Source organism: Apium graveolens, chromosome 6 (genome assembly GCF_009905375.1).
Source record: "Apium graveolens cultivar Ventura chromosome 6, ASM990537v1, whole genome shotgun sequence".
Classification (NCBI taxonomy): Eukaryota; Viridiplantae; Streptophyta; class Magnoliopsida; order Apiales; family Apiaceae; genus Apium; species Apium graveolens.
Genome location: NC_133652.1, coordinates 286,959,190 through 286,983,252, shown reverse-complemented (window position 1 = coordinate 286,983,252; position 24,063 = coordinate 286,959,190). Strand labels below are relative to the sequence as shown.

The 24,063-nt window shown below is 31.8% G+C and overlaps 1 protein-coding gene across 1 annotated transcript; it reads right to left on the bottom strand.

The window, feature by feature from the left end:
* Window positions 1-4,539: 4,539 nt before the first annotated feature.
* On the bottom strand, window positions 4,540-5,958 carry LOC141666166 (uncharacterized). The gene is made up of 2 exons (XM_074472159.1): window positions 4,854-5,958; window positions 4,540-4,613 (listed from the first exon to the last, which is right to left on the bottom strand). Exons 1-2 carry the CDS (start codon window positions 5,956-5,958, stop codon window positions 4,540-4,542), a joined length of 1,179 nt encoding a protein of 392 aa, XP_074328260.1.
* Between the last annotated feature and the right edge of the window lie 18,105 nt (window positions 5,959-24,063).

Sequence of the window (24,063 nt, the reverse complement as noted above, 5' to 3'; positions counted from 1 at the left end):
ACAACTGTGATGGAATTTGACACTTTGCAGCTGACTGCAGAAAACCCAGAGCTGAGAAGAAACAAACCTTGATCTCAAGGAAGAGAAACTGGGATGATTCATCAGATTCAGATGATGGAGTCAATTATGCTCTCATGGAAAAAGCTAATGCTGAGGCTGACAAAGCTGAATTAAAGGCACCTCAGACTACTCTTGTTTTTGATACTGATGATATATATGAATTAAGATTATTTCTTAAGTCTCTGCATGTTAGTTTTTGGGATCAAACCTTAGAGAATAATAGAATCAAGAGTGAAAACTCTGTGTTAAAGAAAAGGAATGATCACCTAGAAACTGAGTTGCTTTTCATGCAAGAAATTCAAAAAAAAAAGAGATAATGTTGTTTATGTTAAAGAAAAACTGCTAGAAAAACATGCTTATCTAGAAAAGGAGCTAGAAAAAAAAAGTCATCAAACTTTGGACTAACTATGGAAATTCTAGAGAATGGTTGTTGGGGATCAGGATTAGGATATTCAGCTAGATCTAATTCTGATAAGAAAAGTGAAAAAGAAACTGAGATAACAGAACCAATAAAAACTGATAGCAAGGTCAAACTTAATAAGGTTCAAATAAAGACCATTAAGTTTAATCCTAGTGCTAATTCTGTTAAGTCAATTCATGAGGAAGGTACTACCTCAGCACCTAGATCAAACTTAATCACTGAAAAGAGTGAACTAGTTCACATAAATTTAGTAAAAATTGGTTCAATGACTCAGAAACAGCTTAAGCAAAAGCTGAAGGATCTACACATGAAAGACAAGAGGAAAAGGTCTAGGAAAAATAGGAATGACAAGGTAGGTGTTAATAAGAATGGAAATTATGTAACCCCACCTAATGCACCTAGAAAGACCTGTTCAAACTGTGGTAGCACTAATCATCTTGCTAACTCTTGTAAGAAGAATAAAAAGATAAATATTGTTTCTTCCAAATCAGTGTTTAGGAATAAAACATTTAGATATAAACCACAGAGTCCTTGTTTTCATTGTGGAAGTGTTTGGCATTCTATTTATACATGTAAAGAGTATCACAGTTTGTATTATGATTATTATAAACCAAAACCCTCTTTAATTAAAGCAAAATCTGTTTCTGCATGTATAAATACTGATAGTAAGGATATTAACATAAACTCTGATAAAAAGTCTTTAGCTGCATATGTTAACAAACTTAAAAAGGCCAAAGGATCCGAGCAAGCCTGTGTCCTTAAAAACTCTATATGATTCAAATTACTATTTGCAGGGTGATAGGAGGAATGCTCTAGTCTTGGACAGTGGATGCTCAAGACATATGACTGGTTATAAATCCCTACTATAAGAATTTGAGGAGAAGGTTGGCCCAATCGTTTCTTATGGAGATGGCAACTTAGGAAAAATCTTGGGATATGGCAAAATCAAAGTTGGAAATGTCATCATTGAAAATGTAGCTCTAGTTGCAGGACTCAAGCATAATCTGATTAGTGTGAGTCGAATCTATGACAGAGGTTACCATGTCAACTTTTATGAGGAGCATTGTGAAATTGTCAATAAGTCTGATGGAAAGATCACATTGACTGGTATGAGACATGGTAGTTTATATGAAGCCAGGGTCTCTACAAGTATTTATAATTCAAAAGTTTGTCTACTTAGTTCAGCATCTGTGGAAGACAGCTGGAACTGGCATAAAAGACTTTCTCACCTCAACTTCAACAATATCAATGAACTTGTGAGGAAAGATCTTGTTAGAGGATTGCCCAATGCAGTTTTTACTCCTGATGGCTTATGTGACTCATGCTAGAAAACCAAACAAAGGAAAACTTCTTTCAAGAGTAAAACTGAATCCTCAATTCTTGAACCATATTATCTACTTCATGTTGCTCTCTTTGGTCCAGTGAATGTTATGTCAATTGTCAAGAAGAGGTATGCACTCATAATTGTTGATGAATATACAAGATACACATGGGTGTATTTTCTACACACCAGGGATGAATCTTCATTCATTCTTCTTGATCATGTGAGGGAGCTAGAAAAAGGATCAACATACAAAGTGAAGATCATCGTAAGTGATAATGGAACTGAATTCAAGAATAGCTCTATGGAAGATTTCTGCAAACTCAAGGGGATAAAATAAGAGTTTTATGCTCCTGGAACTCCACAACAAAATGGAGTTGTTGAAAGAAAGAGTAAAACTCTAATAGAAGCTGCAAGAACCATGCTAGAGAAAGCAAGATTGCCTACCTACTTCTGGGCTAAGGCTGTGCAAACTGCTTACTTTACACAAAATGCAACATTGATCATCAAGCATGGAAAAACACCACTTGCGATGGTGAAGGGAAAGAAGCCAAATTTGAAGTTCTTTCATATTTTTGGTTGTAAGTGTTTTGTTCTCAAAACTCATCCGGAGCAGTTGACCAAGTTTGATCTAAAAGCTTATGAAGGAATATTTGTGGGTTATCCATTGACCACAAAAGCCTTTAGAGTTTACAATCTGAGGACAAGAACAATCATGGAATCTATACATATATCTTTGGATGATAAGAAGATAACAGGTCTAGAAGATGCAGATGACCATGACAAATTGAGATTTGGAAATGAAGTACCTTATGCTGAACTTTTAAATCCTGACTCTGATACAGTAAGTCCTGATATCACTCAAAGCTCTGAGATGCCACAGGATAGTGGAAATTCTTCTGACACTGAAGTATATGTTAAGGGGGAGCAACATAACTCAAATCCAGAGACTACAACAAGTGATTCTTCTCAAGGGACATCAGTAGAAAGATCATCAGACTCATCTTCCTTAAATTCTGATGATTCAAATACTGATGACAATGGGAATACTGATTCAGGGGGAGCATTAGGAAACAATAGTGGTACTAATCAAAAAAATAACAGAGAATTCATGGATCAAGGGAGAGGTTCATCTTCAAGGATCAACTTCCATCTGCAAGAAAATGGTCTAAGTCACACACACCTGACTTTATCATTGGAAACCCTGACAGTGGTGTAAGAACAAGAAAAGCCACTTAGAATGAATATCTCTACTATTCATTTCTATCTCAAACTGAACCTAAGAAGGTTGAAGAAGCTCTACAAGATGCTGACTGGGTCACAACAATGCAAGAAGAGCTCAATGAATTTGAAAGGAACAAATTCTGGACTCTTGCGCCAAGACCAAAGAACAGATCTGTAGTTGGCACAAAGTGGATGTTCAGAAACAAAACTGATAGTGAGGGCATTGTTACAAGGAATAAAGCAAGACTGGTTGGAAAGGGTTACTCACAACAAGAAGACATTGATTATGATGAGACATTTGCTCCAGTTACAAGGCTAGAGGCAATAAGAATCTTTCTTGTTATGCTGCTCACAAGAAGTTTAAGGTGTTCCAAATGGATGTGAAGAGTGCATTCTTAAATGGAGAACTCAAAGTTATGTTGAATAGCCTCCAGGGTTCATTGATCCAAGGTATCCAGATCATGTCTACATACTGGATAAAGCACTCTATGGACTGAATCAAGCTCCAAGGGCCTGGTATGAAATACTTGCTCTATTTCTGCTAGAGAGTGGTTTCACAAGAGGTACAATTGATAAAAATCTCTTTTATAAATACCATGGTAAGGACTTTTTATTAGTACAGATATATGATGATGATATCATTTTTGGATCTACTAATGATAAACATTGTGAGAGATTTGCAAAGCTAATGCAGTCCAGGTATCAAATGAGTATGATGGGAGAATTGAGTTACTTTCTGGGGTTACAAGTTAAATAGACTGATGAAGGAATCTTCATAAATCAATCCAAATACACCAGGAATCTACTCAAAAAATTTGGAATGCAAGACTGCTCAACTACATCAACTCCTATGGTCACTGCAACCAAGTTAGATTTAAATACTGGTTCTTCAGTAGATATAACTAACTATAGAGGTATAATTGGCTCACTCCTGTATCTGATTGCTAGTAAACCTGATTTCATGTATGCTACCTATCTCTATGCAAGGTTCTAAGTTGGCCCTAGATAACCTCATATATTAGCTGTGAAAAGAATTTTTAAGTATCTCAAAGGCACCATGAATCTGGGATTATGGTATCCTAGATATTCAGACTTTAAGCTAATTGGATATTCAGATGCTGATTTTGCAGGATGCAAAATAGACAGGAAAAGCACTTCTGGAAGCTGCCATCTTTTTGCCTATGGCAACATTTTTTGGGTCTATAACAACACATTTTTGGTGTTGCTAAAAGCCATCTATGGCGTATTGGTAATCTTGAAGCTCAAGAATCATTCTTCAAAACACTCTAGCAAGAATCCTTTGGACCTAGTCTATGCAACTCCTCAACCCGATGAGAAGAAGCTGCTTGGTCACTCCATTGCCAACCATAAAGATCTAAGTGACTCAGTCTTGAAGAAAAGAATAGCTAAAATCTATAAAATGGCAAACTGATTTGTATGATGGCTGGACATCCTCAATTTGGAGAAGCCAAGAAAGAAGAAAAGTTGAGGATCAAGCATCAGAAAAGGCAGGCTAACCAAAATCAGAAGTTGAGAAGTCTGCCACTATAACTGAATCTGAGAAACTGGAGGAACCAAAGCAGAAATCTGAAAAAAGAGTAAGAACGAAAAGAGCCAAAAGGAAGCTGGAATTTGAAGAAGAAGAGGAAGAACCTGTTCCAACCCAGTGTACTACTGCAAATCAACCAACTTTTCCCACAATGAAGCAAGCTGAAATCAAGGTCAATCCTGAGGTGAATTTTCATGGTTCGGAATATGTTGTAGGCTTGATGATAATTTTCCAAAACACCTTAGTAGATTTATTTAAATGAATATTGTAGACATTACACAAGGAAATTAGACGCAATTCGGTCATCTGTTGCGGGGTTTTCACTTTCGGAATCAAACAGACTACGGTCCGATTTATCTCCATTTGCAATTCCCCCGTATGTAAAAAATGTTGACAGAACTCCACCACATCTTTCTCTACTACACTCCAATACGTTTGATAGAAACATGGGTTGAGACCATCGTACCCTGGAGCTTTCTCTGCATGCATAGAAAACACGGCATCTTTAACTTCATCATTCGTAATTGGAGCTAGCAGCTGCGCATTTTGCTCATCTGTGACACTGTTCACCTTCTCTCTTTCTGAAAATAAACCTCCCAGTGTTGATGATCTGAAAAGGTCCGAGAAATAATCAGTAATAATCTCTTGTATGCCTTGAACATTATCTATCCATTCCCCGTGTTTATCTTTCAATCTCGTCAACTGGTTATTCTTCTTTCTTCCCGTCGTAAAATTATGAAAAAATCTGGTATTTTGGTCCCCTTCCCTTAACCAAAATTGCTTTGACCTCTGCTTCCAGTAGATTTCTTGTCTCTTCAGCAATTTCAAAAACTCGATTCTGGCTTCATTATACTTCTGCACCCCAACACTGTCCCTCCTCGACCTAAACTTCCTCATGACCCATCTGCAATTCTTGATTTTATTGTTCATCTCCTTCACTTTTCCTCCTCCCCATTCTTCTAACTTGAGACACACGTACTCTATTTTTTCCATTATACTCTCATTTCCGTTCACATTTAAGCTGTCTCGTACTAAATTTAAACAGTCACTTTCCCGAACCCAGATATTTTCGAACCGGAACCTTTTAACTTTTGGCATATAAACTTGCATATTTAGATTCAAAAGCAATGGCAAGTAATTTGAAGTAGATACCTCAAGAACATGGACCACCGCATTTGGAAATAAATTCCTAAACCTCTGATTTGCAAACCCTCGATCAAGCCGTTCCTGTATCCAATTTGGTGTTCCTCTAAATTTTTCCCATGTAAACTCGCACCCAACAAAACCAAGATCCTCCAACCCACACTCTAGTACAGTATTACTAAAACCTTCCAATAACCTTCTTGGGTGTGGCCTCCCTCCTAATTTTTCGAAGCTATACATCATATCGTTGAAATCTCCGAGTACACACCATGGCAATTGTGATTGCGAAGCTAAACCATGAAGTAAGTTCCATGACTCCTGTCGTCTTTCTCTTTCAGGGTACCCGTAAAAACCCGTATACCTCCATCATCCAAGCTGGTCACACCCTAGTTCAAAATCCAAAAAATTACTACTACTATTTTTTATTTCAACAGCTCCTATATTTCTCCACATAATCGTTAATCCTCCCCCATGTCCTTGTGGTTCAACAGTAAAGAATCCTGCAAAGTGTATCGACTTACAAACAGCTACAATTTTATTTTCTTTTACAAAAGTTTCTGAGAGGAAAACTACATTGGGTTTATGTTTTGAGATTATTTCTCTCAAAAATCGAACTGCTCGTGGATTACCCATTCCACGACAGTTCCACGCTAATACGCTCATAATCCTAAGCGGGCCTGGTTGCCAGAGCCCGCCACATTCAAGTTTTTTGGCACAAGCAAATCTTCATTATTTGTAGTCTAACCCAGCCCATCTGTCTGCATATTTGTTTACTTACTTTGTGTTTTGAATACTTGAATATTTCTAATCCGCACTTAACATATTCATACACAGTTTGCAAGAAGTTTTAAGGATTAAAAAGAAACGAGGAATTACATTCAACCCTCCTTCTGTAATTCTACTTGTTAGATTATTTGAGAATAACAAATATATATATATATATATTTTATAAATTCCATGGCGACGGATAAAGTACCACATAAAAAGAAAAATTACGGTAATCGGTTATTTTTTCATAACTGCGATAGATCCCTCGTGCATAGATTTGAATTTTATGAATAAAAAAATGTCATTTTCATTTAATAATATTTTAAAGAAAATGCAAACGAAATTTTAAAATATTTTGTAATTAAATATGAATACCATTTCTGATAAAAAGGTAGGAAACAACTAGGAATCTTTGAGGGCATCAAGTTTATGTTATAATTCGAGTCAGGTGGTTTGCGAGATCGTCAGGCTCAAACTCGTTTAAGTGGGCTCGACTCGACTAGTTTAGTTAAACGAGCCAAGTTTGGGTTGATGATTCAGATTGTTTAATTAAACAAGTCGGCTAGACTCGACTAGTAAAATTAAACGAGCCGAGTTTGAGTGGAGCTTTCGAATCGATTAAGTTTAAAATTAAACAAGCTGGCTCGCCCGACTCGTTAAAACCGGTTTGTTTAGCTAAACGAGCCGGCTCGACTCGAATCGCAAAACTAGACGAGTCAAGTTCGGACAGAGCTTTATGCTCCATTATTTAAACGAGCTCGGACAGAGTTTTAGGCTTAATTAGTTAAACGAGTCGGTTTGAATCGACTCGATTAATCTCGGCTCGAATTACACCCAGCTCAAAATTCGGCCCGCATCACTTGAATTACAGCCCCCTATTTAAATTATGATACTAGTGGTTATATTTTTCTTATTCTTTCGGTATACTCAATGTTGTTCCATACCATGTAAAGGTTTGGGGTCAAAAAATAATTAGATTCTCAATTTTTTTAGAATTACAGTAATTCAAATTAAAAGTCAAGTAAATACAATAATATATAAATGTTAAGGTCATTTAAGATAAGGTGAAATAAATAAGCGGATGATATGCATTCATCTTGTATGTATCTTGATAACTATAATTGTGTCTTTATCATATTTAACGGTTATCATCAATTTTATTTTAAAAAAGATAACGGTTAAAAATTGAGAGACCAAATTTCAGTCGATCAGACCAATAACAAAACTCTCAAACTTTCGTATTTAATATATTAGTATATACATTTAAGGGAAAATATATAATATTAATAATTTTCACATGAAACTTCGATCCATAAGACAAACATTAACGTAAGAATCGTTTACTTTAAATGATAGATAGTCGGTCATTTTTATTAACCACTGAACAACGGTCATTATAATCATTCGTAATAAAAAAAACATATGTCTCAAGCACACGTCATGTCATCTGACCTCTCACGTGGCATTTATGTGTCACTAAGTGGGCCCACCCACTTCAGTAGGGCCCATTTATATTGTGATAATACGTGGACGTAGTCTTACGTCTATCAACGTGATTTGCGATCAAAAAAGCAAATAACGATCATGTTTAAAATGATAATACTTAATCAATTGTTACTAAGTAATACCTACTAATTTTTATTGAATTACGATTATTTTGCGGTCGGCAAAGTCATGTTTCTTGTAATTAAATATATACGAATATTAATATAAAGATAGCGTATTAAAAATAGGTTGACTCTGCCGGTATTCGGGAAGTCAGAGATTAACCGACTCGTATTTAAGCGATTATTAGCAGTGTACCCGCATGTCAAAAATGAGTACTCGAAAAATCAATTGATTACTGGTATTTAAAAATTTTGAGTTTATTCGATTTCCGAGTTTTATAATTTTGCATAAAGGTTGACGAGAGTTTAGGATTGATGGGTATTGGATTTTCGTGCTTATACTCCCTATCAAAATATGTGTAAATATTAACATATTACACCCTTTTATTATAGGCGTTTTTTTAATCGGTCATATTTTATTTTTTACGACAAATTGCATATATGCTTAAAAAAATGTTTCGTATTGCACCCCAGACCATATTCCATCAAAATTGATTGTCACCTTTAGTTTGACCAGGGTATAAACGAAAAAACTATATTTACGAAGAACAGCTCGTCGGAATCCGACCACCAATGATTTTAGATAAAAAGTTTGTTTTCTTCAAATTTTCAATCCAAACCCACCAAACACAATCTCATCGACTCAAATCAATCTTTGTTTACACAATTAAACGTATAATCAATATACATATCCAAAATTATACAGAACAAATCCCAAAAAGCGAACTTCATTTTTTACTGATCGAACACAAAACTTACAAATAATTACATTAACTAATTGCAAATTACAAGAGAAATTATCTATAATATCGAAATTAATTAAAAATATACGGAAATCAAATCCTCAATTTGAAGTAAGAACCCTAAAAATTGGGTTATGATTTTTTTACCTCTTACAAAGATTTTGAGGCTAAAATTTATTAAGCTTGATGAAAGTTTCAATTTCAATAATGGAACTTAAAATTTGGAGCTAAAATTATCTTCGAAAGTGGTTTTGATTTTTTAAAATTTGAAATATGAGATGCATCCGTTAATATGAACTTAATTTTTTATATATATATAATTTTACCTCCATTCAAACTGACACTAACATTCAATTTGGACAAAAAGAAATTCAGGAGTGCAAAACGAAGCGTTTTCTATACATGGGTATGCAAATTGGCAAAGATAATACAAGGATGCAATTTTCTAATTACTCTAAAAATATAATATTATTAAGAACATGTCCCCGCAATCAAATTCTCTCACGTCCTATTATATATCTTTTGAAAATGAATTGCAAATTGCAATACTCTATCTTTTATATTCCTCAATTTGCGGTTGCATATTTTAATTTTACACTAGTGATTTTTGCCCGCGCTACGCGTTCTAAATAAATTTAAATTTTAAAAAATATATTAAATAATATAAAGAGAAATGTTTACTTAACTTTTTAGTTAACACTACCACAACATTACTCTTTTAACGAAAAAAAATTACGCGAATATACTTTTTCACATATGTTAGAAAAATATATTTTAGACATTAAGACAACATAATAAATGTAAATTTATGTATATATGTTTTTTACTCAATGTAAACATATTTATAAAAAATAACGAAAAATATATTTATATACGAAAAAGTTCCTTTATACTGTCGACCCGATTATAAATGTAATAATTTGTTTTTTGAATCTAATGTATATATTTATATGATTATAATTAACTTAAAAATTGGTTAAAATTTATACTGTCATAACTTTTTGTAACACCCAATCTCATTTTTGAATATACAATAATTGAAATAGTACATACATCTTATGACATCAAATTATCATATCAAATATGAATCGAGGGAGCCAATCTTAAGAAGCCAACATTCAACGCGGATGCTGGATGTGACGATGACAGAATTTTTGGGATCACAGACTTGGCGGGATTCTCCCAATACTTTGTTGATTGCAATGTGGACCTGAGACTTTGTTCCTTAAAAGAATTTGACAGACTAAGACTTAAGTATCTATTTTAAATCAACTTCATGTCTTGGTTTATGCAAATGAAACTTAACCAATTATTGTGGAACTTTAGTATTACAAGACACCAATTTATTTGTCAAATTAATGCATTCAAGACTTACCACTTACAAATACCTCTATGTTAAATAAATTGTACTGTATATATATGCAATGCACTCTTCAGATTAGAAAGCACGTGTATAACAGAATCATACTCAATCATTAATGGACCCAGATAGTCCTGTGGCTAGCAAAATTTATGTCAAGACATATTAAGTCACTTAGGAACATACCGCTTCCAGGAGTTTCCTTCAAAGCAGACGAAGATAACTTCTTATTTCCTGCTTCTACTTCAGATAATTATATAAAGTGCTCAAACTGTGTTTTCATGTTAAAAATTTCTTTTTCAATGCCAAGATCAATGGCATCAGGCAGCATGTCGACAATGTCTTCCAAGTCATCTTCATTATATACAAAAAAATCATCGTCCTCATGTTGCTGGCTGAGCCAGTAGTTATAGAACTATGTCAAGGTTTTCATCAATTGCCACCATTCTGATGAGAAGCCCTTCACTTGACGAAGAGCAGCTGAAATAAAGAGTGGGCCAATAAACTTTAATTTATTTTAAAAATATTTTAAATTATACAATTTCATTTATATATTTTGTTATGAATTTATAATTAATTCAATTTAGATAGGTGTCAATATTTTGTTTATGTTTCATTTTGTATCGTTCACCTTTTCAGTCAATAAATATTGTTTACACGGTTTTTTCAGTTTATAAATATTGTTTAAGTTTTTTCAGTTAATCAATATTTTTTCACATATATGTTTTCTACATATATTGCTTAAACATATGAAACCGAAATCAATTTTTTTCAATTACTCCTCTAACTGTATTTCTGTATATAAATCTCAAATATAAAAAATTAGTTCAATATTACTCGGCGTCACCTTACGGCGACCCCTCGCAGTTTAAAATTTGAGAAATTGAAAAAATGTAAATACTCAATATAAGTTATTTTAAAACCATTGAATTGAAAACTGCAATGTTACATTTCTATATATATATTGCTTAAACATATGAATTTGAAATTAATTTCCGTCAATTACTCTGTAACTGTATTTCTATATATATAACTTAAATATAAAAAAAATAGTTCTATATTACTCGGCATCGCCTTATATCGACACCTCGTAGTTTAAAATTTGAAAAATTAAAAAATGAAAGTCCTCAATATAATTTATCTTAAAACAGTTGAATTGAAAACTACACTGTTACATTTCTACATATATTGTTTACATATGTGAATTCGAAATCATTTTTTGTTAATTACTCTCTAACTTTATTTCTATATATATCACTTAAATGTAAAAAAAAATAGTGCAATATTACTCGGCGTCGCCTTACGGCGACACCTCGCAGTTTAAAATTTTGAAAATTAAAAGATATAAATACTAATATAAGTTATTTTAATACTGTTGAATTGAAAATCACAATATTTTACCTGAATACATATACAAAAAATATAAATTAGTGCATTAAAACAAAAGTCATTATTCTGCTAAAGGAAATTTTTTATTCAAAAGTATTTTAATATTACTGCGACGCCTCGTAGTTTAAACATTATACAATTAAAATATTTCTTTTATCAACACAGATCCATATCAATGCTCTATAATTTGCAAAATGATTCTCCAGTTTTCTAAAAGATTTACTGGAAGCCTCCTGAACTGTAGATGTCATGGAAATCACAAATTGATTACAAATAGCTAATGGCATGATTGCAAGCATATGTGTGTCCTGCAAATGTTTTTAAAAAAAAGTTAGCGAAAAACATAGATATGAAACAATATACTATACGTATTCACATGCTGATTCTATTCCTAATGCTGAATTTGCCACAATATTCTATGTGAATTTTAATCATGGAGAATATAATTGAGAGTTAAGATTGTAATCACATCCTGATTCTAATCCTGATACTGACAAACCCTGATTCATATCCTGATCCTGATTCAAATCATGTTGCATAAGAAATCAGGATTTCTCAGCATCAAGATTAGAATCAGGATGTTAATATGCAGAGTATGCGCCAATAGATGTGAGAAGTGGTACGAATGCAACTGATACAATTAAATCACACCTTACAGTCCAACAGAATAAGATTGTGCCTGACTGCCTCCCCACGGTCATTACTTAATATCCACATTCTTGTCGCTCGAACCTTCAATGTCCAAGCTACTTGAGTAACATCCAGAGCGGACAAATGCTGATGGTCGCCTATATCTGAATGCAAGAAAAGGAGAAACTTAATAAGTTACTATGGAAATTCAATATATATTTGAGGAAATCAAAAATGTGTAACTCTATTACCTTCTTTTGATGTTTGAGTATAGGTTGAGAGCCCAGACATTTGAATATATAGTAAAGTTAAACGAAATTGAATATGGTAGAGTTGCATAATCTTTTTAACTTTTATACAGATATACACTATTTTCATTGATTAATTGACTGAGAGTTTGTATAGCCATAATATTCTTTGTGAATTGTAGTCATGGAGAATCTAATTGAAAGTTAAGATTGTAATCACATCCTAATTCTAATCCTGATGCTAACAAACCCGGATTCATATCCTGATACTGATTCATATCCTGATGAAGGAGAAATCCAGGAACATATCCTGATCTTGATTCATATCCTGTTGTAGAAGAAATCAGGATTTCTAATCATCAGGAATAAAATTAGGATGTTAATATGCAGAGTATGCGCCAATAGATGTGAACAATGGTTCGAATGTAACTGATATAATTAAATCACGCCTCACAGTCCAACAGAATAAGATTGTGCCTGACTGCCTCCCCACGGTTATTCCTTGATATCCACATTCTTGTCGCTCAAACCTTCAATGTCCAAGCTACTTGAGTAGCATCCAAAGCGGAAAAATGCCGATGGTCGTTCAAATCTGAATGCAAGAAGAGGAGAAACTTCATAAATTAATATGAAACTTCAATGTATATTTGAGAAAATCAAGAATGTGTATCTCTATTATATTCTTCTGATGTTTGAGTATAGGTTGAGAGCCCTAACATGTGAATATATAGTACAGTTAAACGAAGTTGATTATGATAAAGTTATATAATATTTTCAACTTTTAAACATATATGCACTATTTTTATTGATAAATTGACTGAGAGTTTGTGTATCCACAATATTCTCTGTGAATTGTAATCACAGAGAATATAATTGAGAGTTTAGAAAACTTGTTTCATGAATATTGTGTCTAGCACAGTAAGAAATGAAACAATATAACCAGTCACGCGTAACTTGCATTTGAGGGTGATGAAAGTGATATAGGTATAAAATACGCACATCGATAGCATAATCACCCGGATAGAAAGCATATTCATTAGTTCCCCTTAAAAAAATTAAATTCTGAAAAATTTATAAGATATGTTGTATTTAAACTTGCCACTAATAGTCAAAATAAAAAAAATAGAAGAATAAGTAATAAAAAAATAATGTAGGATGTGTATTAGTGATACCACATTTTTTCACTCCCCTATGCTTGAGCAGCGTGTGATGATTACCAAATTGTTTAGATAACCAAATTTCTTGTGGTGAGTCAAAATCCCCTTCAACATGCTTAAAACTGATATCATGTTTAAGATTTTCACATACATCTAAGATTATCCGTGCATGAAGCATCATACACAAAATAATATTGACGAAATTACAATAATAACCAAATATCTACATAAACAAATGTAGTATATGCACTTGTTTTAGATATTAACCTTATAACCTACTTTAGTTAGATTAGAAAGGGAGATGAGAGCTCTAACAAAAAATATGACGTTATCAAAAGCTAATCAGGTTTGAAAACGACACAGATGACATAGAAGTACTATAAGGATGGTTGAAATACCCGTCGACACAAATTTTGATTCTCCAACATGACTTCCTTTTCTTGATCCAAACTATTGAAGATGTAAATTTGTACCTTTTCTCTTGACTGGTCCAATAGCTCCTTAAATAATTTCCCCTTAAATGATTCAACAATTATGCTATAAAAAACTATCTTTCTACCTAAACCTTTCATTCATAGACACCGGGATAGAGTTAATAATATAAGGTAACCTTCAACAAATATGTAAGTAACAACTATGAACATGAATGTAAACAAACCATGTGGACACATATATATTAGTAGAAAAATTTACACAAAAAGAGTGTAGCCTAAATAATAAAGTAGATATTATTATTTAGAAATAGCATATGGACAAACCTTATAATGTGAGAGATAAGAGGATAGCCATATTAAATTGACGCCAACAATTTTAAACATTATAAAATTATTTCTTCAAAAAAAATTAAAATATTTGTTTTCTCGACACAGTTTGATGTAAAAAAATTTAAAATTACATAAATTACCTTAATTGTCAAAAGGTAAATATATACTATAGACAAATAAAAATTATATAGTTATATTCAAAAAAGCTGAATTTTTATATACAATTTAGTTCAATATTACTCGGCGTCACCTTACGGCGACACCTCGCACTTTAAACTTTGAAAATAAATGTAAATACTCTACAGAAATTATTTTAAAATATGTTAATTAAAAATCACTATATTATATTTGATGTATACAATTTGCAAAAGTAAAACATTAGTGCATTTAAATTATTTTGCAACGAAAATGTTTTATTAAAAATTTATTTTAATATTACTGATAGCCACCTTAAACCGACACTTCCAATTTTAAACATTATCAAATTAATTCTTTTTAAAAAAAGATAATAAATTAAAATATTTATTTTCTCGACACTATTTGATGTAAAAAAATTAAAATTACAAAAATTATATTAATTGACAAAAGGTAAATATATACTATAGAAAAATGAAAATTGTATAGTTATATTCAAAATAGCTGAATTTTGATATACAATTTAGTTCAATATCACTCGGCGTCGCCTTACGGCGACACCTCGTACTTTAAACTTTGAAAAAATAAATATAAATACTCTACATAAGTTATTTTAAAATATGTTAATTGACAACTATTATGTTATATTTGATGTATGCAATTTGCAAAAGTATACATTAGTGCATTAAATTTATTTTGCAATAATTTTTTTTATTAAAAGTTCATTTTAATATTACTGATAGCCACCTTAAACTAAAACCTCCAATTTTAAACATTATAAAATTAATTCTTTGAAGAAAAAAAAAGATTATAAAATTAAAATATTTCTTTTCTCGATATAGTTTGATGTAAAAAGTTTTAAAATTACATAAATTTTATTAATTGTCAAAAGGTAAATATATACTATAGACAAATAAAAATTATATAGTTATATTCAAAATAGGTGAATTTTGGTATATAATTTAGTTCAATATCACTCAGCGTCGCACACCTCGCACTTTAAAATTTAGAAATAAATGTAAATACTCTACAAAATTTATTTTAAAATATGTTAATTGACAACCACAATGTTATATTTGATGTATACAATTTGTATACAATTTTCAAAAGTAAAATATTAGTGCATTAAAATTATTTTGCAACAAAAACTTTTTATTAATTTTTTTTAATATAATTGATAGCCACCTTAAACCGGCTCTTCCAATTTTAAACTTTAAAAAATTAATTCTTCAAAAAAAAGATAGTAAAATTAAAATATTTCTTTTTTCGACACAATTTGATGTAAAAAAATTTAAAATTACAAAATTACATTAATTGTCAAAAGGTATACATATATTATAGACAAATGAAAATTATATAGTTATATTCAAAATAGCTGAATTTGATATACAATTTAGTTCGGCGTCACCCTCAGGCGACACCTCCCATTTTAAACTTTGAAAAAATAAATATAAATACTCTACATAACTTATTTTATAATATGTTAATTGACAACTAATATGTTATATTTGATATATACAATTTGCAAAAGTATATATATTAGTGCATTAAAATTATTTTGCAATGTAAACTTTTTAATAAAATTCATTTCAATATCACTGATAGCCACCTTAAACTTACACCTCCAATTTTAAACATTATAAAATTAATTATTCAAAAAAAATATAATAAAATCAAAATATTTATTTTCTCGACACAGTTTGATATAAAAAAAATTAAAATTATATAAATTACATTAATTGTAAAAAGGTAAATATATACAATAGACAAATGAAAATTATATAGGTATATTCAAAATAGCTGAATTTTGATATACATTTTAGTTCGAGGGTCACCTTAGGGCGACACCTCACACTTTAAATTTTGAAAAAAAAATATAAATACTCTACATAAGTTATTTTAAAATTTATTAATTGACATCCACTATGTTATATTTGATGTATACAATTTACAAAAGTGAACATTAGTGCATTAATTTTATTTTTCTAACGGATTTTTTTTATTAAAAATTCATTTTAATATTATTGATATCCACCTTACATTGACACCTCCTATTTTAAGCATTATAAAATTAATTCTTTGAAAAAAATATTATAAAATTAAAATATTTCTTTTCTCGACATAGTTTGCTGTTAAAAAATTTAAAATTACATAAAATATAATAATAATTTTAAAATGCAGATAAATATAATTCTTCGAAAATGTAAACTGTGTATGCATATAATTTGAAATGCATAAAAATATCACATATATATCACAATATCTCTTCTTTAAATTTTTGGAGATTTTCATTAATTCATTCAATATTTGAGATTTTAATATCAAAAGATAATTTACCTTAAAAAGAATTATTACATAAGGTTACATAATTTATCCAAACTTTTCATAGTTTGAAATTTCACTTTTATCTTCATAATATTTTTTTAACATAATTTAAATGAACTTAATAATTTTATTAGTTAATTACAATAAAAAGTATGCATATAAACTAAATTTATTATTTATATACTATGATACTTTTTAATATGATTTTTTTTAATAAAATTTAAAATGAATAAACTTGTACTAAATTTATTATTTATATACTACCCAATTTCTGTAACTATAAAATGTACATTTTTTATAAAGTCAATTGATATATTAAAATAGAACACAACAAGTCCTGATAGTTCAAACCTGACGAAGAAGACATTAATATAATTGTTAAATATAGCATGCATTATCACATACTCTTGGACCAAATATATTAGAAAAGAACCCACTGACTATTTACTTTACTATTACAATCTTACATTACTGAACTTGGACATAATTTAGAAAATTGAAGTTCACTAAGCAACAGGCTATACACTACTAGAAATATGGCATCAGACATCGGTTCAGAACCGATGTTAAAAAAAATCTGAACCGATGTCTTCGCGTGTGATGTTAAATGCCATCAGCCTTTGACATCGGTTAACAACCGATGTCTTTTACAGTGCTATACATCGGTTTTAATATTAAATGTGGTGTCTTTGCAACAAATTTCAGCTTATATTACAGTATTTCTAGGTGAATATGAGTATATTATGAGGTATTTATCCATTAAAACATGAAACCTACGAGCTCTAAAAAACCAATTATTAAAATTCTTTCGAACAAACCGATGTGAAATGCTAGATCAGACATCAGTTAGATTAGTTTCCCGATGTGAAATGTTTGATCAGACATCGGTTAAATTAGCCCCTGATGTGAAATGATGGATAAGACATGGGTGTTCTTCACGAAACCGATGTTAAATCTTTTTATTTAACATCAGCCAGTTTCTCCGACTGATGTTTACTCTTTAATATTGTAAAATTTAAGACATCAGCTTCATTTTAAGTTCGATGTTATTTGACTTAAAATACATTGAGTTTCTTTTCAAAACCGATGTCAAATGACTATTTCACATCAGTTTTTTAGTTTTTTTTCATTTAATATTATTTTACATGATGTCTTTTGTACATTTTTTACATCAGTTTACATGTACCATTGTGATGTTAATGTTCTATAAATTGCATGCCATCCTGGTACTATTTACAGGCATAGGGAACCAAAATAATGCAACATCCCAACAAAAAATATCCAAACAGAAACATAAATGTACTCATCCAAATTACAAGTCTAATACCAAAATATTACTCATACCATACTATACATACATTTCAAATAAAATACAAGCATTCCATTGACCAACTCATACTATACTAATTTTTAAGTACCCTATTCTTAAATTCCGACAACTCCATCCAATTTAGTCAATCAACCCAATTTCGACAAACTATAGAAGAGTCTGACTTCTGCATGATCAAACCAAAGAGGAGCAAATTAACCCTGCAGGCCGATGATACCTGAAACAGTGATAACGGATCATAAATTAATATCATAGCACACAAACAACACATAATTTCTAGCTACCTAATAAAAGTAAAAAAACACATAATTCCTAGCTACATAATATATAATAGACAATTTACAATTGATTCATTGTCAACTGAAGACTTACCACAGGCCACCCTTCCATCAGCATTACTAATACTTTTTTTTAAGAGCTCTCTTGCATTACTAATACTTTTTTTTAACAAGATTGAACCATAACTTATATTTAACCACAAACATCCTTAACTATTTACCTAACTTGGAGATGAGTCAGATTTTTATAAACTCTTGCATAACGATCGATGGAACTCAACTATATAACATCATATGGAAAAATACCTCAGACATGATAAGCAATCTAAATTAGAATTAAGAAGATGGAGCTTAAGTCCAAGTTTACCTGAAAGAGCTACTAAATCAGTGACTGATAGACCTTGATACATGAACTTAGAAATCATAGACAGAAGGCCTTCATTTGCTCCGGGTAAATTTGACGTTGCAAGTTCTTAGCCTGCAGTTTTTGAGTCTTTTCTGCCAAGAGGTATATGCCAATAAGGTTCACCAACCTGCAAAGATCAACAAGTGAAAACATTACATTAGCTCAAATTTTGCCAATAGCGGCTTCATTCTCACATACAGAAAGTTCCAAATTGTTCTTGATTACCAAAATAGTTGCATCTCATGCAGCTACAGTGAGGATTTCAGCATAATAGACTATTCCAGGGCACTCTGTTCCAGCTTATTCTTGATCCGATCAATGATATCGAAGCCTTTTAATGCATGATGATTAATGGAAGCTTTCTTTTCTCCTTTAAGCGTGTACGTATCGTCCAGCAAAACTGAACTATAACATCTCTGCAAGTATTCACATCAATAATCAGTACTAGCTACAGGTTATTCTCTTACTACTAAGAAGAAGCAAGCAAAATTTTATAGCTAAGAAATGCCATCACTTAATGTACATTATAATTAACAGAGTGGATGAACGCTACAACTAAAGAATATTAACCTGAACAAAACAATCATGGAAATATAAACATAAAATCAAAGCTGCATTACGGGGATCAGAAAGCACAACATATTCTATTTCTTTCCTCACAATCTCAAGAGCTGTTGGACAACTAGATTTATAATAATCTAAAGTTAAAGCCCCATCTTGGCTTGCATGCAAGCTGACACTAAACTTGTCCAAAAAAACAACCTGTTGCAATTTATATATATATGTAGCACCAGGAGACTTTGTCTTTTTTCCACCTATTACAACAGAGTCCTCGGGCTATTTATGACTGTCTCTTCACCTTATGAGAAACGACTCTAGGCCGAAAGAACAACAAGAACCGCATTAATACCATCATGAGCCATCTTGATACATTTAGCAATCTCTTTAAGAGTGGATTCTGTTTCTGTAGAAAAATCAAATAAACCTGCCATATGTATTGCGTAAGATTTATTAGATCAAATTAAGCTTAAAGGAAACTATATGTTTGTTGTAGTAGAGAACTATGGAAGTCCAACTAGACAGCTATAAAGAAACTATACCAGGCGTGTCAATAACATTAAGAGTCTGGCCGTTTTCTAAGACAGTTGTACGCATCTCACAGGTGCGAGTAAACACCAGATGAGTCGGCATCAGATACAAATACATCCTCCTGCAATATACTGTTGCCTATTGCACTTTTCCCATTGCCAGTGCATCCAACTAATACCAGGGTTCATTCATCATCAACTGAAATTCCACCCATTTTAGAAATAAACCACCTGAAATAAAAAAATTACAGCATAAAGTCCAGTATCTGGCTGTCCCTCTGTAAATTCCATTAACTTGCATTATGTTGTCATAAACAGAGAAGCTGCGAATGCTGAATAGAAAAAAGTAAATCCATCGTGCTTACTTACAGCAACCTTTGTCGACCCAGGAAGATCAATAAGGGTTAAGTTCACAACTGTAACAAAAAAATGTGCTCAAGAAGTTAACATAAATGAACAGAAAAGTATTTAACCAGACAAAGATAATAATAGAATGACATTTATATTGGATGTCAAAAATAGTAGACCGGGTTAAGAAGAATGGATTATACGCATTATAACTATTATGCATAATAAAGAAAAATAGGAAAAGATATCACACCAAATGCATACTGGCCAATTACTTGTAATGGTGTTTAAGAGTCGTTCTTGGTGATTAGGGCTATTTTTACAGAAGATGTCCTAGCAATACTTACCATGTGGAGAATATATGCTAAGTTGGATTGGATGGTTGGAAATTTGCTTGGATTTCCTGTTACACGACCTGTTTCATCTGAAATCTCCTGACGCACAGTAGCCGCATTTGGATTAAAACAATTTCATGTATAGTTGATTAAGGACATTTATCAATTTTCAGTAGCTGGAAAGAACCTGAATATATATAGACATGACTGATAACAAAACAAATTGTAGGAAGCAGATTATGAAAAGATAAGGAAACTCTTGTTAATAATAACAACATTTCCTTTCTTGATTACATAAAACATACCAAAATCAGAGAACCTTTTCTTGGGAGCATGAAGAAACTCTGCATATTCTGAACCCCCCTCCACCTTATATAGTTACAAAACCAGTGGCCTTCTTGTTACAATTCCTTACATTTGAAAAATTTACAATAAAAACAAACTTTCCATAATAGATCAAAAGTGACAAGTAAACTAGAAATAGACTTCTAGTTTACTCTCAGTTTCAATTTATATATATATGTAGCTCCGGTACACGGACCAAAATGGAGATAAAAATATCAAGTATAGAAACATTGTTTCAGCTACATCCGTAAAATATTGTACTTACATTGTTGTTTCTTTGAAGTGAAACGCTTCTTCTTCATCTGCGACCTCAAAATAATTAGTGTCACAATATTAACAACATTATAAATAACTAGAGATCCTAAAGACTAATGATTTAAACATATACATAAAAAGTCAATTACACAACATAAAACATATTTACTAAGCAGCCTTGTAAACATTAAGAGTACTTTCGGCCGCCTCTTTCCTCTTATCAGCAACACTATGAATATCAAGTGAATAAATCATGCATCAATATCTCTAATAAACATACAAATTTTTCAGATTTACACATAAAAAGTTAAAACACCTGGCCCGCATAGACTTATTCTTTCTAACTTGTCAGAGCCATATGACAGCTTCTCGAAACCATATGGAAGAGAGTTCCCTGCAACAATCGAGAGACAAAGTAAAACATAAAAAAAAAAAGAACGAGGGAGAAAGAAGGTAAGAGAGGGGGTAAACATATAAATTAACCAACTATATAATAAATATATATATATATAGACATCTATAAAATTAAAATTTACTAAAACAATTTTAAAATTGGAACTTAATCGGATGAAACCCAGGGCTCCTTTCAAGCTCTAAAGCTACTATCAAGGACTAAGCTTACCAATTTGAAGCTGGATTTGATGCTTAATTAGATCAATTTTTAGTGTCGTTATTGTAGTTTTAAATTAGGGTTTGTAAGAGGGAGTGGTGAGAAAGGAGAGAACAATGAGAGAGGAGGGTTTTTGTACTAGTTCTAAATTAGGGTTTATAAAAAGGAATGGCGAGAAAGGAGAGAAAGATCATATAGATGAGGGAGAGAGTTGGAGGGTTTGAGATGAAGTTGAGGTTTGACAGAGAGGGAGAGAGAGTTGCCGTCTTGAGAGAGAGAGAGAGAGAATCGGGGGTGTGAGCAAAGAGGGGATATAATTTCGGACAGAGGGAAATAATATGTGTAAAGGGGGGAAATAATTTTTTCTGTAAAAAAGGGGGAAAATTTTGGCACTGAAACGGGGGAAAATCACAAGATAATTTAATTTTTTTAAAATTGGTCATGGACAACGGTTTGTAAAAATGACCGATGTCAAAGTTAAAAACGTATATTTGGAAGTTTTTATTTTCAAACATAGACAACGGCTAGTATAAGAAACCGATGTCAAAATTCTTATTCAACATCGCTTAATTAAAAACCGATGCTAAAAAAACTTTTAACATCGGGTGCATTACGTGCCGGTGTCTAAACACCGATGTCGTATCTACTATTTCTAGTAGTGATAAATTAGCAAAAATCAACGACGCTAACACTGAAATATGATTCCTCTAGCATTAGCTTCCTCCATCTTTACCAATTGCAACAGCACTTCTTCGCATGATACATGATACAAGGTGCAATATCAATGCAATTTAATAGTATTAACTGCAGCAGTCCTAGTACTTTCCTCCTTTTTAGTTGGAGAAATAATAACAGCTGCAAGAGCAAAATTACTTCAGCAAAATCTGAAAAATAAGAGTCAAATATACAACTTTAAGATCAAAGTTGCATTCAGTTATCATATCAGAAGACAAATTACATACCTTGATTTAAGATAATGTTTTTTTACCATATGTATGGATTTGGTGATCAAATGTTTCATGAGGTGCGACTCCCTGTTATCAGTCCATAATTTGAAGCAAAGTCCATTAAAAATATAATAAAAGAAAGAGAAGATACTCAAGTAAATGTAAACTTCTCAGATAATTATATCTTTCTTTTAAGTTTATATGAGAAACAGGACATACAGTTTGGTGCGAGTGGGATGTCTTGCTGCTAGAACATGATGATTCTGAAGTGTAAGCCTGATGTGCACATGCCGAGCCTGGATTCTAGCCGTCGCTTGCATCAGCTGGAGCATATGTGTACTCTTCTTTCTCACAATGTGGCCTCTTACCCGCGCTTGGAGTTTCACTGATGCTTTTAGTGTCTTCCATGCCCTTCTTGCCTAGAGTACAACCGCGGACAAACTCATAATCAGCATATAGGACTCAACACTAACCAACACAAGAACACCAGCCATATAAAAAGTAAAAATTATTGAATTAATTATGTTGTTTGTTAGGCATTGGTAGATTATAGGAAATATTGCAAAAAGGATTAAGTTTGTTGTACATCATGTTCAAACATCAAAAAGCTTGCATACAATCACATAAATAGATTAAACTTTATGTTTTTCATCACGGCTGGTGGATGTATGAGATCATTACATAATCTTTGATCAAGATGTGCAAATTACTGCAAAAGTAAGATACGGTTTCAAGACCAAACTGCTAAGGCGTCAACAAAATGTTAAGGCAAATATAGAAGTGAATTTAAAAATAATAGAAGGCATGCACATAAATTATTATGCAGCCAGTCACCAAGTCCGCATGATACAATCTTATTAATTTAACAATCCATATTACATTATTTACATGCACTTGCATTATGTACTTCGAGTGGAATATCTGGATACTTTGGTTATTAGCCATGAAACTAATTTATTAACAATCGTTATTGTAAAACAGTTCAAGTACAATAGTAGAAATTTCCTTGCTGATGATATTGAATTTTTAATAAACAGAGTTGAAAGTATCTTACCTGATGAAAACTCTTCCAAGAGCTCTGTAGCATGGCCTCAAAGGAAGTGAAGCATCAGGAGCAGTGGTTTCTTTCACATTAAAAAATTTGATGTTAGACAGAATCATCTTATATTAGTATATAGAGCTGTTCACGAACCGAGCCGAGCCGAGTTTTGATCGAACCGAGCCGAGCTTTAATTTTTTTTCTGACGAGCCGAGCCGAGCTTTCTTAACGAACAAAA

What these genes read in the sequence shown, in the direction of transcription:
- LOC141666166 (XM_074472159.1), bottom strand. Translation starts at nt 5,958, where the DNA reads ATGTATAGCTTCGAAAAATTAGGAGGGAGGCCACACCCAAGAAGGTTA. An exon ending in ATTGCGTCTAATTTCCTTGT is followed by an intron (nt 4,614 to 4,853) that starts GTAATGTCTACA and finishes CTCTTTTTTCAG; the next exon opens with ATTTCTGCTTTGGTTCCTCC.